Source organism: Semicossyphus pulcher, unplaced genomic scaffold (genome assembly GCF_022749685.1).
Source record: "Semicossyphus pulcher isolate SPU_LCO1_2020_fin unplaced genomic scaffold, fSemPul1.0.p SCAF_3, whole genome shotgun sequence".
Classification (NCBI taxonomy): domain Eukaryota; kingdom Metazoa; phylum Chordata; class Actinopteri; order Labriformes; family Labridae; genus Semicossyphus; species Semicossyphus pulcher.
The window spans coordinates 10,805,010-10,821,326 of record NW_027211704.1 but is presented as its reverse complement, the minus strand read 5'-3'; the positions used below and the strand labels follow the sequence as shown (position 1 = coordinate 10,821,326).

At 44.3% G+C, this 16,317-nt stretch overlaps 1 protein-coding gene across 1 annotated transcript in view; it reads right to left on the bottom strand.

Moving 5' to 3' along the window:
• Nucleotides 1-1,086: 1,086 nt before the first annotated feature.
• cntn2 (contactin 2) overlaps nucleotides 1,087-16,317 on the bottom strand; it is a 30,365-nt gene continuing 15,134 nt past the window's right edge. Inside the window, exons 7-23 of the mRNA XM_069677519.1 lie at nucleotides 15,533-15,635; nucleotides 15,227-15,408; nucleotides 14,888-15,024; nucleotides 13,904-14,033; nucleotides 13,660-13,810; nucleotides 13,195-13,322; nucleotides 12,610-12,785; nucleotides 11,303-11,423; nucleotides 10,437-10,595; nucleotides 10,109-10,258; nucleotides 9,427-9,497; nucleotides 8,792-9,026; nucleotides 8,363-8,478; nucleotides 7,015-7,201; nucleotides 4,892-5,004; nucleotides 4,241-4,409; nucleotides 1,087-3,018 (exon numbers count right to left, since the gene is read on the bottom strand). Of these exons, the coding sequence (XP_069533620.1) occupies nucleotides 2,912-3,018; nucleotides 4,241-4,409; nucleotides 4,892-5,004; nucleotides 7,015-7,201; nucleotides 8,363-8,478; nucleotides 8,792-9,026; nucleotides 9,427-9,497; nucleotides 10,109-10,258; nucleotides 10,437-10,595; nucleotides 11,303-11,423; nucleotides 12,610-12,785; nucleotides 13,195-13,322; nucleotides 13,660-13,810; nucleotides 13,904-14,033; nucleotides 14,888-15,024; nucleotides 15,227-15,408; nucleotides 15,533-15,635 (2,435 nt within the window). The 3' untranslated portion in view covers nucleotides 1,087-2,911. The remainder of the gene's footprint in view (nucleotides 3,019-4,240; nucleotides 4,410-4,891; nucleotides 5,005-7,014; nucleotides 7,202-8,362; nucleotides 8,479-8,791; nucleotides 9,027-9,426; nucleotides 9,498-10,108; nucleotides 10,259-10,436; nucleotides 10,596-11,302; nucleotides 11,424-12,609; nucleotides 12,786-13,194; nucleotides 13,323-13,659; nucleotides 13,811-13,903; nucleotides 14,034-14,887; nucleotides 15,025-15,226; nucleotides 15,409-15,532; nucleotides 15,636-16,317) is intronic.

The following is a 16,317-nucleotide window of genomic DNA, read 5'->3' as shown; positions in this document are numbered from 1 at the left end:
TAACGGCTCAGAGTGACGACACATCTGATAACCTGCTCAGGTAGGACTGAGAGATTTACACCTGCTGGGAAATAAGAAATGCTGATCTGTTTACAGGAATAATGAAGATTAATGATACACTAATAGAGGAGATGATAATCAGTGAAACCTGCAGCATTCTGTTTCCTGATGAGGTTGATCAGGAGCTTCAGGTGACCTCGCTGAGTAAATTAAATCTGATTAATTAAATACCTTTGTTTTCTCTCTTAAAAACAATAAAATCAGTTAATTCTTAGTTTAATCTTCCTGACTTTAGCACAGAAACAGGTCCAGGATGTATCTGCATTTGCATCTCCTTTTACAAAGTGCATTGTGGGAAAATAATGTCCATCAACAACATACACAATAATTTGTCCCTCGTGCTTCTGTTTTCTAACTCCATCATTTACTGTTCTGTTTGGTTTTATTCACTTTTTGCTGCAGGTTTAAATCCTCCTCAGTGTGTTTGACTCTTTATACAATCAGACCCTCAGGACATCAGGACCATGTGATCATTATTAAATATATAATAAGCAGGATTTTCCTCACTTATGGGCATGTGTGTTGGTGAGTGTGTGTGCAGCCCCTTGTGAGACCCTCCCCTCTGCATCTATTCTGTTGTTTTGCTTAGCGAAGGGACGTTTTCAGGAGGGGCGCTGTTGTGGTTCAAATTAGCAACTGCGCCCCATTCAGACCGGCGAACATGGCGAAAGAGCGATGCAGAGTTGGCCTTCTTTCGGTTGGTCAGGTAGGTGCCTCAAACCGGGTAAGACAAGCATGCTAGCGCAGAGGTAAGCAGCGGTTAGCATGCTAGAGCAAAGCTAACGGGCGGTTAGCATGCTAGCGCAACGGTAACTGGCGGTTAGGATGCTAGCGTAAGGGTAACCGTGATGCAGTCGGTGTTTGCTCGGCGGGGTGGGCGTGTTCTCGCACGAGAGAGTGAGCGTGAGCTTCTGGTGACGAAGAGCCCAGGAGGAGGGGCCCAGTTTGAATGTGTTGTTGACAAAATGTAAGGAAAAATTCTACTTACTATAACTGTACATGTAATAAAATCACACGTGAATGAAATACAATTCCAAGGTGTTTATTTGAAATCATATTTACAGTCAGCATCGACCTGAGCCTCAGTGACGGCCAGACGACGGCTCTGCATAAACACTGAAAACAGTTTGTACAGATTAAAGCAGAGACAGACACATCAGGAGCAGAGAGGAAGCAGAGCTGTACAGTGCGATGATAAAAAAAAGGTTTGAGATGTTAAAGATGAAATATGAGCATTTTAGGTTTTTATTGTGTAATAAAGAATCTTTTGAACCGTTGGTTTGACAAAAGAAGAAATGTGAAGACGTCACTTTGAGCTCGAGAAACTGTGATGAGCTTTTTCAGGACTTTCTGAAGTTGTATCGGCTCAAGAATAAATCGACTAATCTTAAAAACACTCAGCAGATTAATCAATAACAAAAATAACCTGCTGCAGCAGTGACGAAGGTTTAAATCAGGGTAAGAATAATGTTTTGAACTCTAAAAACATGAAACATGAACAATAAAATAAATAATAAAGCTCAGGGTGCGCATGTTTGAAATCTGTGTTCATAAAAAGTGAGATTCGTTGTCTTGTCTACGTTACACAAACTAAGTCTACATTTTGGTGTTTTTTATGAAGCACATAATAAACAGTGACAGCACCCCGCCAAAATAAAGCACATCATTGTACAATCAAGTGGTCCATCATTCAACCAGCTGCAAAGCAAAACGCTGAAGAAACACACAGAGGTTTGGTTGTCCAGACCATGAACGTGTTTAAATACTGTACAATCAAATATATCAACAGGAAACGACGTGAACAGAATAAAGATTTAAACTTCCTGTCTCTCAGGACGAATCTTTGACTGTCTGATGACTCATGCAAATGGCGGCCATGTTTTTAAAGTACCTGCCTCTAAGATGCCACCGTCCACGCCAGTTTGCTCAGTGGTTCTGCTAACATGCTGAAGAAAACCGAGTTAACCTTTGACCTTTGACTTCCGTTGCACTTTGAAGCTGAACTTTAAGAAGCAGGTCAGATTGAAGTATTACAAGTATTACATTATAAGTATAACAGACTGAACTGAGCTGTGTTGTTTGGCAGTAAGAGGAACAATCTGTAAACACAGTCTGAACCCAGATCAGCTCCTCTTTTACTTCTGCACGATTCAGCTGGTTCAACACCTCTGAGCTAAAATAACATGAAAATGTGCGTGACCTGAGCCTGAGGTCAGAGGTCACGTCCTTCCTGTAAACTGCAGCAACACACACGTTACATAAGAGCTGATAAACGCTGACAGGAGGAGGATTTACGACCCTGTTAACTCTGATAACTTTCATGTGTCGCACTGATTCATCCTTTCATGTCAGCATCTCAGCGCCGCAGTAAACACAAAGAGCACAGTAAACACACAACATGAGCTTTGTCACATCCTGTCAGAGATACTCACACTGCAGGCCGACACACGTAAACACAGAAATAAATACTTCATACATACAACATGAGACGTGTGAAATCTAACCTGTAAACATTCATGTGGACACACACACATCACCTGTCAGTCTGTCCTGTATGTACACACATTATTTACACCTGCAGTCTGTCAGTCTCTGCAGGCCAGAGAACACCAGAGTGAGACGACACAGGTGTGATGGTCCCCATAAGGCATGATTTAAACACACACAGAGCGGCCCCCCCCATCCTTAAAAAAAGACCCATCTGTTTTTATTATAAAAAAAAGAAAGGTGCAGAGCTACAACCTTCCCCGACCACTGTGAACCCCCCAAACGCCCCCCAACACAGGCAGAGACACACAAAGGAGATCTCGCTTCATGCCGTTAAAGTTAAAAGTCCTCTGATTGGCTGAAATCACAGGCCGGACAACGATACAGTGAGAAGAACCAATCCAGAGAGGAGGAGGAGGAGGAGACTGGACCGTGTGGGCGGGGCCTCGTTCTGCACCATCATACCAGTTCCTGTCAGAGAGACAGACCCAGAGAGAGAGGGACAGACAGACAGATGGAGAGAGAGAGGCAATTACATGATGCTTGGCAATGTTGTAACAATTACATTCATGAAAATAAAGCTTTTTGAATTGAACTGAAAATTGAAAAATTGACAGACAGACAGACAGACAGTCATAAGGTCTGCAGGTCCTGGATGTGTAATGAATATTTCCTGTCCTGTAGTCTGAACTTTAATCTGTAAACCAGCCCACTTACATAAATAACCTGTACAACATATAAGCAGAGAACTTTGACGTTTGTCTCCTACCTGCTGATATGTATCTGAAGCAAAAAGATGATTTTTTGAACCACAAACAGATGTTACAACACTCTCTTCAAACACACCAGACTCCATTCACAAAAACAGTGATTTTACCTCACAGAACACAGGAGCTGCTGCTCTACTATTGCACTGATTAATTAGTCCGTTATGTGTTCCATGGAGGCAGCAGTAGAGCAGCAGCTCCTGTGTTCTGTGAGGTAAAATGAGTGCTTTTGTTAATGAAGTCTGGTGTGTTTGAAGAGAGCGATGTAACGACTGTTTGTGGTTAAAAAAAAAATCTTCCTCTGTAACAAAAAGGTCTCTCTCTGTAGGGACCCTTTCTGTAATGTTGTCAGACACTTAGAGTAACAATCTGAGCCTGTCAGTGGAAACAACAAGAACTTTTAGTCGACAAACTTTGATCCATCAAGGATTATGTTGCAGCCATTACAGCCTGTTTCACTGCTGCAGGATGAAGACGTCTATTGGAGACATTCAAACACTTTTTCAATGACAGCAGAGTTCTTCTTTTATCATTTCATTCAGTAACGTCTTAACAAATGTGTTTGGTGTGTGTTTAAAACTCGACCAGTGTATTAAACTTTAACAGTCTCTAACCTATATTAATAACAGTCCTTAAGTATATGATCATATGAACACACAGGACTTTAACTGTCGTATATTAGTTGTAGATAATCTGACATGTTTATGATCAACATAATAAATATAGTGTTCATATCTCTGAGATAACACCACCTTCAGAGAATCAAGGCTTCAGTTTCCTGTGACCTTTAACTACAGACATTATTAATTATGTAAGAATCATACTGAGGAGTTCAATAAGATTTCAGGTACATCAGGTGCTAATGATGAACACGAGCCTGTTCTATTACAGGACATGTGAGCCTCAGGAGGTGTGTGTTCTCTCACCTGAGTCTCGGGACACGATGATCTCATGTGCCGGCCCGTCCCCTCCCTCCCCCCACGACCGGATCTCCAGAACCACGTAACCGTTGTCTTTGGGCAGCGGCAGACTGACGGACGTCTTCGCTTTGTCCAGGACCTTCAGCGCCGTCTGACCCTCGTGTTTGTACAGAACCTGTAACACACACGCTTTTATATTCTTAATGTGCTTTGTGTTTGTCCTTTATAAACAGACATTTTCACACAGAAAAAGACCTGATAAAAATAATAATAATAATAATAATTAATAATAATTATCATGAATATTCAGTGTGTGCAGTTTCTTTAAGGCTTGAACTGATTCATTGACATATTTTCTAAAGGTTTATCTGAATATGTTTCCATGTAAGTCACGTTTCAATGAAGTTCAGTCTCCTAGCTGTCTTTCTGAGGTCACTCCAGTCTGATCAGGGTTCAAAGGTCATTGTCTTAAAGGGACAGTGCAGACTTTAATTGTCATTATCAACAGTCAGCACATTATTACCTTTTTTTTATTGTGTTATAAATGATAAGAAACACGAGCTTTACTTTAAAAAGGAGTATGTTTGACTCAAACACACAGACTCACTGAATTCTTATAATCAGTTTAATGTGTTCATTCACACATCCATCACTCACCTTGTACCCCAGCACAGCTGACTCGTTGTGCATGGCCTTCACTTGGTCCCACCGCACCGTCACCATTGAGCCTTCAGTCTTCCACGAGACGTTTCCTGGACGGCGGTTAGGAGCTGAGACAGAAACACAGACATGTTTAATATCAGAGGCAAAGGAGAGTTATTAAAGTGTGTGTGAGGAAACAGAAACACAGACATGTCTAATATTTAATATGACAAGGAAAAGGAGAGTTATTAAAGTGTGTGAGAGGAAACAGGTCTAAAGAGGATGAAAACATCATCACAGATTAACAGCGGAGCTGGATCATTAAAGGCTCCTCACACTGATGTCTGCTGCTCTGACTCATGAGCATCTGTCACATCTCTGCAGACTGAACCTCTGCATGTTAAAACCTCTGTGTGATTAAAGACAGAAAACTACACAAAACAATGCAAACAAGACTTCTCTGTCAAACATTTAAATAATCAGACAGACTTTATTTTAACTCACGTTTCATGTTTTAACAGTTATAGACATTTGTTCGTCTTTTCTGGTTGAATTATGTTTTTTTTCTTTTCTAAAAACAAACTTTTATTTCCCGAAGATATAAGTTCACTTTTTTATTACTATAAATAAAGTTTATAAAGTTTATTAGGTGTCGTGTATTAATACACATAGGGGGAATTCACTGAAGGATTGTGCTGCTTTTGCGCAAATGACACAACAAGACTCCTCCTCATTCTCCAAGCACACACAGAGGGTTAAATGCACCCCAAAGTGCACTGCAGAGCAAACAGCGTCTTTGTGCGCCGGTGCCGTTTGCGCGTATTTTGCACATATGACAAAAAGGACCTAATTCACAAACACCAGCACTAACATCACTTGCAGTTAGAGTGAGAATATTACCGCCTGCAGAGAGCTGGTGGTGAGCTATAAGGGCTGTCCCGCTCTTAGTTTAAACTGATCATAGCGACGATTCCACCTTTTGTGTGATCAAAAAATGTATTTGTCTGTAAAAACAATCAGTCAATAATATATTGTCATATCATAATCGGGAAACCAACCAGTCCGGGGCGAGGCTCAACCCCGGCACACAGGCACAGACACAGGCAGACGGTCTGGAGCCATTACGCAGGATGAGGGTTATTATCTGGATGAGCTGCTGTTGTGCGCTCGTTTAAAAACTGAAGCTGTATTACAGACTGTTAAACTAACACCTGTCGAGTCTGGGCTTCACAATAAACTGTTAAAAGAGCTGCCCCCTCCTCTCCCTGCTCATCATCGATCTGTGCATGGAGTTGGGATCCGTCAGTGTGGTGCTCAACTGATGCCTGATAGAGCAGACCGTGCCGCAGAGAGTGGAGGTGCAGACAGCTTCTCTCCACAATCAGACGCAAAACTGCACGGATCTGTGAAACTTCAAGGGTGTGTTTGTGCTTGAATATCATCAGTGTAATTTGCTTTGTGAATCGGACCCTGAGAAGGAGCTGATAGCGGGGGCAATTGATGTGCAATTTATGGCGCAATCAGCGGCCGCAATTCATTCATAGTGAATTCCCCCCATACTGTACACGTGTTTCACTGTGTGTGGGTGTATCTCTATATGAGATAAACAGCACAGCATTTTGGTTTAAACTAAAAAGAACAAATAAACACGTAACAGTAAATGACTGAGGAACATGTTTGTCAGATTCTGTCAGGTGTTACGGTGCTGAAAGGCTCCAGGCTGAGGAGTGACTCTAATCCTCCAGGTGAGCTCAGGTACGCTCTCAGTGTCTCCTCTCTCCCTGCAGCTGACAGGGATTGTGTGTTTGTGTCAGGAGGAGAGGTGGAGGAGGCGAACACTCGGGTTATTTGACCCTGCTGTCGGACTCACAGGATGTTACAGGTTACAGGCAGGATATGCCGGAGGAGATCAGTGCTCTGTGTGTCTGTAGGTGTGTGTGTAAGTGTGTGTGTGTAGGTGTGTGATGATACTGAAGTTAAATAATGACAAACAGCTCCAAGTGAAAAACTGAGACCTTTGTATGTCACAACTTTCATAAACACACCAGATCCCACCGACTACTACAGGTAAGGCACGACACCTGCTGCTCATAAACCCTGTGTGTGTCTGTGTGTGTGTGTGTGTGCTGCAGCCGTACGGGGTTTCCTGGTGGTGACGGTGGTGCGTGGAGACGGCGGCCCCGTGCCGGCGCTGTTGTACGCCAGCACGGCGACGTGGTACCGAGTGCTGGGTCTGAGTCCGGACACTCGGGCGGTGGTCTCCAGGCCCGCTGTCCGGACTCGGTCTGCTGCTGCTTCACGCTCGTGCTGCCGCCAGTACCGGATCTGAACACACACATAATCAACAGTTAAAATGAACAGTGACAGTGAGCTCCGCAGGGACTCCAATTATAACCTATAGCTCAAATCTCTGTGTGTCTCTTTGTTTCTGTGTCTAACAAGCTCATTTAATCTGATCAATAAGTGAAAATAAAATTGTTTCCTCTTTAAACCGGCCGTGAACCTGCTGATATCAGACGTGACATCATAGATCTGTGATGATCTTTGGCATTAATATAATCAGTAGATAAAGTTAGATTGAGTTATATCAACTGGATTAATAAATAAACTAATATATGATTTAACAGCAGGTCAGACTGTGCTCATAAACAGACTCGTCTCACAGAGAGAGGAGCTGCTCAGAGGAGCCGTGGGCTCAGAGATGAAGGCTGATGGCTGTAAAACGCAAAACATCAGTTTACACATAAAGTCAAACTCTGGATCTGAATGATTTATGATTTTTTATAAGTAAGATGTTGTTAAATCTAAGGAGACAGCTTTCCAGGTAATCTGCCCTCAGACTGTGTCACCATCTGATCAGGGCTCCAGCTAACGATGAATTTCATTACTGATTAACTTTTTAAGATTAAAGATTTAATGTATTTATTCTATGATGTGTATTTTGATGTGTTCTGCATGCTGTGTTCTATAACGTGTCACAAATGAGTGAAAAAGACGTCTTCATGTTTCTCCTTTGGTCAAAGCAACAGTTCAAAACCTGAAAACCTTCCTGTCAGTAACAAAGAAGAGCAGGAAACCATTTCAGAAGCTGGGAGCAGAACACATCTGACACTTCTGCTGGAAAAAAACGACTGAAATTATAAATTGATTATAATAATATTTGGCAGTTTGTTTTCTTTCGATCAAATAACTGATCATTTGTTGCTGCTCTACTTGTTACACAGAGCTCCAGCAGTTTTCAGCTTTGTCCACCAGGTGGCGTTCTCACCAGGTTCCACATGTTTGAACTGAGCTGGTAAAACTGCTTCTCTCTATATACATTTATATATATCCTGTCTGTTTGAAACACTTCAGGCCTCTTTAATGTAACTGAGAAAAGCTGTGATTCTTCTCCTCGTGTGCTTCCTGTCGGTGTCAGTTAAATAATAAAGATTCCATCCTGTGTTTGTGTCTGCAGTGTGAGGAGTGACTCCTGCGTCTCCTCACCTCGTATCCTCTCAGGATGCCGTTGGCGCTGAGCTGCTGGACGGGCTCCCAGGACACCTGGATCTCGAAGGCGGTCAGAACCGTGGCGTTGATGCTCGACGGTCCGACTGTGGGCTCTGTGAGTGAGGCAGAGTACAGATCATACTGTGTGAGGTACCAAAAGACAGCATGTTCATGTGAGTGAGATGTTAATCCACTGAGAGCTGTGGTCGCCCTCTGGTGGTGAGCCGAGACACTGCAGCTCCAGACAAACTGTTAAACACCTTTAATTACAAAATTTGCATTGTTTTTGTGTGTGTATATCTCTATGTATGTGTGTGTAAAAAGGAGCAGTTTGTGTTTCTGCCTGTTTTAAATCTTCCTTCAGTATAAAAGCAGAGTAAAGTCTTCTCTCATGCACACACACACATGCACGTCTGTGCGACCCACCTTCCTCTGCAGAGTGCACCACAGCGATCTGGCTGAACGGACCCTCTCCTCGTCGGTTATAGGCTCGGATCTTCACCTCGAACGGGCTGTACGGCATCAGGCTGTCGTTGAAGTAAACGTATCGAGACGACTCCACCTGAGGAACCTTCACCACCATCCACGCCGTCGTGTCCTTCTTCCTGAATGCCAGGATGTAGCCGAAGCCGTCGCCGTTCTGATACTCTCTGGCCATCGGCTGCAGGCAGAGGGGGACAGAGACGATAAAGACAGACTGAATATTCTTATTGAGAATAAATATAACCCTACAGGACGGTCCTCATGCATGCGTCATATACAAGAGAGCCGTCTGTGCACACGTTTATTAGAGGAGAATGCAGTCTAAAACCAGCTCTCAGGTGAACTCTGAAACAGGATTTATATGTTGTAAATATTCCTTTAAATCACTGAATCAGAAAGAAAACTCAGCGATCAGGACAAAATCCATCATTCAGTCCTTCTCTGCAGAAATACAGAAATTGAATAAATGTCTGTGTTTCTCCACTGACAGAGGAAACACAAAGGATGGATTTCAAAGTAAAAGCACTTTTACTTGGTTTGACTATATATATACATGTACTGTATACACCTCCACTCACCGTCCAGGTAACGATGAGCTCACTGCGGTCTCCCCCTCCTCCTCCAAGTCCACTGGGGGCCACAGTCGGGGCTGAGGGCCACAAATACACACACAGCATGAGACACATGATGACACACACGTCAGGGATCAGTGTGAAGTGTGAATATACTTTATGAAGAGATGCTGATTCACTCACACGTGTTGTTAATGCCTGAGTCTAAAAGATTGTTTCTTAGAGTTAAATCGTCGTGTGTTGTAACAGAATGACTGATGATCCTCAGTTCGGCCTTTCTTTGTATTTGTACACACCTGAGGTCTGCTTCCAGGTGTCATCTACATACGTGTCAAAGCCTTTAAAAGCTGTGTGCAGTCTGATGAATGGTCTCAGGTGATGTCACGCGAGTCAGCTTCAGTTGAGCTGAAGACCACATGAACATAAAGCAACCTGTCCTCATCTCTGCTGCAGGCTAGCCTCGACTCACATAGCACTCCTGAATCGTGGGCTGAAATGGAGTTGCATTGTGGGTAATGTAGGCGCCAGGTCTTAAGAAGAATGAGAGGAATAAACAGACGATGTCTCTCTGAACTGTCCTGAAAGTGTACTCTGACTTGATCACGCAGCATGGATCCATGTAGTTTTGAAACTGAGGGCAAACTAAGGAGGATGTGTTCTAATGAGGATGTGACCTTTGACCCCTGACCTGCTTGCTGAGTGCGGATGGTGTGTGACGGCATGCTGGGCTCTCCGCTGCCCAGGATGTTGCTGGCGATGACCTGGAACTCATAGTCCATCCACGGCATCAGACCCATCACCCGGGCCGACTCGGCGTTCCCCTCGATGTTCAGCGGGTCTGATGGCAAAGAGGAGGCGTGTTTTTATCACATTTAAGGTGTGCGAGGGAAAATGTCCAGTCTTAATGTTTAGTTTCAATTTGGTCTGTGAAATGTCAGAAATAACTTTAGTTTAGTCTGATTTGCAAAGATCTGTACCCTGCACACACACACACACACACACACACACACACACACCTGTCCTCATCCTCTTCCACTCTGACGTCAGCGTCGATTGGCCCATGATGACGTACTTCCCGATGGGACTGTGGTTGTCGTAGCCTCGACTCCACCTGAGCTCCACCGACGTCTCGGCCACGTTCTTCACCAGCAGACCTCCAGGGGGACCCGGGGGCCCTGAACGCAGCACACAGAGATGTTACTGACTGAGCCAGGAAGTGAATCAGTCGTATCTCAGAGTGTAGCAAGAGTGTGATCAGAGCTGCAGGATTTAGACATCCAATGATTCACAGATTAATTTCACTTTGTGCACATTTCTGCTACAGTCGTCCTGACAAAAACACCTTTCCTTCCTCCTTTCCTCACCAGAGTATGTGAGGAAAAAACAAAACAACAGTTTGGTGCTAACAAACAAACAGAGTGTGATCAGATTTTTGAATCAGAAAACAAATATTAAGGATCCTGGGTTGATTTAATCATTATGATTATCATCGTTATTTAGTGTTTATGTGATGTTTCAGATCAGTCTGATCAGCTGCAGCGTCCAATCAATAACTGGTATCCAATAAGGGGGCGTGTCCTCCTCTCGTGTGCCCTCGCTCAGCGCTGTGGCAAGGGCCGGGAAGTGAGGAAACATGACATCAGAGGATATACTTGAGTCCTTCTCTCTGACACCTCACAGGAAACAGGAAGCGTAGGAAAACGACACACCTGACAGGCTGAACTCAGGGTTATGACTGTGAGGACTATCTTAACTGACTGCTCATAAGCATCATGTTCACTTCCTGTAAGAAACAGTCTGAAGAAGCAGAGAGCAGCTGCATAAAGATTGTCTTCTCATGTTCCTGTGAGTTGAGCTTTAGAGACTTTAATCGTGAGCTCACCTCTGACCACCAGTTTGGCTGACGCTGCGGCGCTGTCCACCACGGTCTGAGCCGAGCAGGTGTACGTCCCCGCCTGGCTCAGCTGAGCGCTCACGATCAGCAGGTCTCCGATGTTCTCCTTCTGCAGAGCACAGAGAGAGAACATGAAGAGTTAACAGAGAAAACAACATCACAGATCTGACCGGAACAGCTGAGGGGAGATTAATTCAGCTGCTTAACACATCAGCGTAAGACATGAAGGAGCTGCAGAGTGACACAGTCTCATTTAGGAAGTGATTACTGGTCTGACTCTGCTCAGGCAGCATGTTCAGCTCTGTGTCCTCACATGAACTCATTACAGACAGGAAGCAATTCTGCGTTCTCATTGTTGGCGTCGCTCTCAGATGGATTCAAATATGAAAACAAACCAGACATCCAGATGTCTGACGTGCTCTGAGATATCAAAGCAACACAAAGCATGTTCTCCTTTTAACGAGCTGTATAATTAAAAATAACCCAAACTGTTCACATAGCAAACACTGGCTGTTATTTCCACTTCTAAACCTACTAACCTGAAGCAGTAGCCATGTTTGTTACTAACATCAGCTCAGAGGTGGATCGGGTGAATGGACGACCACGTTCTTATCTGTTCTTTGGTGTTCTAATAATCACATCCTTTGCTCTACGCCACCAGATAATCCAGCTTCCTGTTGTCCTGGTTTTTCAAAGTAAAACTGGATTTACTCCGGATACAGACTCTTCAACATTACTTAATCCAGATGACCTGAGCTCAAAATGAACTACACACTTTGTCCACAGGGGGCGCCAACATCCACTCAATGAGAGTTCCTCACAGCTGCTTTAAACTAAATACTTGATGTTTGATTTTGATGCTGTTTGGTGGATTATTTCATGAGGAGGAAATCCTTTATTTCAACAACCCCAATGTCTCCTTTATCTTCTGTCACTGTAGAGATACAGCAATAAAAAAATGTCTTCAGTTTCAACTACACTATAAAAATGTGTTTTTTATTGATCACATGTAGTTCCTGAAGTCCAGCCTGAATCCTCCCTCTGCTGGGATCAGGATCATCCTGAAGTTATCACAATCCTACTCAAACACAAACTGGAAGTTTGATCCAGATGAAAGCAGGATTACCTGATCTGATCCGAACCAGAATATTTTTTTTATTTTGAATTCTCAACATCAGATCCAACCTGACGGCTGTAATCTGTTAACTGTGACCACCTGGTCCTGAAGTCTGTGAGGAGCTGAGGGGAGCAAAATGGTCTCCTTCTACATCACACATATACACACACGGCCTCACCCCTTCCACCCGGTGGAACGGCCCCGCTGAGTCCTCCAGGTCCAGCAGGCCCCCGTTGAGCGCCCAGGTGAAGGTGAGGTCCATGGTGGGGTCGTGGGAGGCGTGGCACTGCAGCGTCACGTTCTCGCCCTGGTTGATGTCGGCGTTGGACGGAGCGAGCGTGATCTTAGTGGCATCTGTACAGAGTTAAAGACAGTTGTTGTTGTAAATTATAAGACATTAAACAATAAAACAAGTACAGTAAGGCTAAATATAGGGTATATATCTTTATGGTGCATAATGTCCACTACAGCAGACATGAAAGAATAACATCATTAAAAATCCAGATAAAAGTGATTCAAACATTTTATTTAGTTGAAAACTTTTGTTTTCCATTTCTGGTTTAGAGAATGAAAAGATAAAAACACCCCCTTGTGGTTGGGGCGTGTAACTACAGGTGAAATGGCTCAAAGTATCTGTGTTATTAACTGAGTGGGGCTCTTAATAAAATATACCAGTGCTCTCTGGTGGACGATCTGTGACAGTGATCAGTGTATTAATTATCTTCAACACACGGTGTGTTTGACTTTCATCTGTTGTATATACCTCTGACAGACAGGTGTCCCGTGCTGTTGGCTTTGCCCAGGTAGTTCTCAGCGAAGCAGGTGTACTTCCCCTCGTCTGCTCGGCTGATGTTGTGGATCCACAAGATTCCATCTGCAGAGACTGTGACTCTGAGGAGACACCAGAAGGTGAATAAGCTGCAGGGTCAGAACTACAAACATGCAGGAGGACGAAATACTGGAAACAACTCATAACTATGATAAATAACTAAAATGTACGTGTGCAGCAGAGATGGAGTCTAATGGAGAATACACACCTGCTTTACCCTTCACAGTTGTTCCAGCTGCTCGTTTAGTTAGGTCTGATCTGAAGGTGAACATGACTCTATATTTTCACACCCACATGTTCCCTGCTGCTCTGAAGCGTACATGTTTTTATACGTAATGAAACATAATAACACTATCACTAGCTCTGTATATAACCTGTAAGTAAATCCTGTGGTTCTACCTGCTGCTGTTGGTGAGCAGCTCCGTCCCGCGGCTCCAGAACAGGCTGGGCTTCGGGGCGGCTCGGGGGCGACACTCGATCATCACCTGCCCCCCTCGGGCCGCTGGGATCAGCTTCCTCACCGGGTTCAGCCTGAAGTCTGGAGCCTGAACTGGAACACAGGAGAGCAGGGGGAGTCAGGACGGAGACACAGACACGGAGCCTGATGAAGTTTAATGAGCAGTTTGCGGAGGTTAGCTGGTACCCTGCACTCTGAGCTCAGCCGTGGAGTAGACGGTGCCGTGTTTGTTTTCAGCCACACACTGGTACATCCCAGAATCCTCCAGGGCCAAGTTACTGATCTTCAGACGAGCCCCGTTCACCTCCACACGGTCCTGGGGGGAGGAGGGAAAGAGAGCGGTCAGGAAGTTAGAAAGAGCTTCACCTTTACACTCGTCCTGTGTTTACATCCACTACAGTGTTTTTGTAGGAGCTGAAATGTTCCTGAATATTCCTTACTATGTATGATCCATGTAAAGGTTGTATCTGTTCTTACTCTTCAGGATCAGCCTTCATGATGTGCAGCTCGATGAATCAGCTGTGTGTTCTCCTAACGAGCTGATCCAACGAGAGTGCACTGAATTAAAGTTCATGACTTCCCTCTAATACTTAAATTAGGAGTGGATAAAATAACTTTCTTTGAGTCCCTTTACTTTGACTTTTTACGAGCAAAAGGAAAGTTTAAATATTCAGTAACGGTCAGTGAGTTCATTCACAGCAGCAGTTCTCCTGCAGACTTTTCTTTCTACTTTAATAAGGAGTTGGTGTCCTGTGAGCAGACGAGTCCCGTCAGTTTGATAAAATGGGACCTTATCTTTTCTTTAATGTATCGTCCCCATAGAGCTAATGTTCTCTCTCAGTGAGAGGAAGTTTCCCCTCGCAGAGATCCATCAAGAAAAAGGGCAAAGAGAACATCTGTTTGCGTCTGATGTCAGGAAGAAGAAATGTAGCTGTAAACAGGTTTATACAGTCATACTGTGTGTGCTGATGTCCTTCTGCGCCGATCTCTACTGCACAGACTCTGGCTCGAAATGACATCATCATCGCAAGACTGCAGCGCCTATCACGGGGGCTATTTTGGCATCGATGCCATTCAATGAGAGCAGATGGAGACGCATCGTCCATCTATATATACAGTCTGTGGTTGATTTATATAGTGCAGTGCAGATGCAGTGTGTGTGTGTGTTACCTGTGTGCTGAGCGGCTGTCCGTTGCGTAGCCAGCGGACAGACGGTCGAGGTTTTCCAGCAGCGACACAACTCCAGTGCAGCTCAGAGCTGATCTCCACCTCAGAGTCGCTCATCACCTGCAGCCACTCAGGCTGAGCTGGAGGAGGAGGAGGAAGAGGAAGAGAGTTTAAAGGGTGATTTTGCTGTTTTTAAACATATTTGGGGTCTAATGACTAATGCATTACACCTTTTCTGTAAGGACATGAACACATCATGCATCCTCCTGATAAACACAGGTATATGTGTTATGTGTTGATGTGTTATATACAAACAGACGTTGACAGAGTATCTCCTCTGACCTTGCACGTTGATGCGTCCCTGGTACGTGTCGCTGCCCTCTGAGTTGTAGGCCTCACACTCGTACAAGCCCTCGTCATCGAAGGACAGATCGGGCAGGGTGAGGGTCGGACCCTCAGCAGTGGAGCCCGCTTTAGACGGCATCAAACCGTCAACCTTCCTCCATCGCAGCTTCGGGACTGGACTAAAGAGAGAGAGAAGAAGGGGTGTAGGTGTACCAGGTGGAGGAGGAGTGATATGTAAAGAGGTTTGAGGAGGATCGACGTGTGTGACTGAAGCTTCTCACAGACTCTCAGAAGTAAACTTACTTTCCGTAAGCGAAGCACTCCAGCTGAGCCGTCTGACCAGCCAGCCCGTACGTATCTGCTGGGAAACGCACTTTGATGCTCGGAGCAGACTTCCTGTGAGTGGCTGAAATATAATACAAGGTTCAGATTAAATATACTTCTGACTGAGCGGCCCTGTTCTAAACTGAGGACTGGATGGACGTTTGTACTGCTTAGAGCTGCTTCATCACAGGGCAGCTGCAGGGGAAAGAGAGAACCTGCTCCTGTATCTGTGTGATAAGTGTTAAATACATGCGTAGTGAAAACCAGTAACTGTCCCTGTGAACTGTGTGTTCTCTTTAGTGCTGCAGTGCTGAGTTTCACTCTTTGTTATTTTCAGAGGTTACTGATCAATTATTTATATACACAGTATTTATATGTTTAAGCCAAAGTCTGCAGGGAGCACCACGACATCTCTCCTGCAGTGGAGTTACATTTCATCATGCAGACACTAACTGTGAAGGCCGACAGGCAGATGCTTTTAAAAACGTACACATTTACAGGGTAACTACGGTGACTTAGGTATGTAACATTTTTAAAGCTGCCCCCTACAGTAGGGGAGTGTGTAGTGAAAGGTTAGATCATCTGAATTTTAATTAAAGCGTCTGATCAGCAGAAATGTTCATGTACATCATTTTAAAAGAGATTAAAAAGGCCAGCTACACTTGGACTGTTCCATCCCCTCCTCCTGAGAGTGGTATGCTCCGCCTCCTCAGCGCAGTGTGCGAGGTCAAAGGAGAGAGACCAGCGGACAGTTTTTAAGTTTC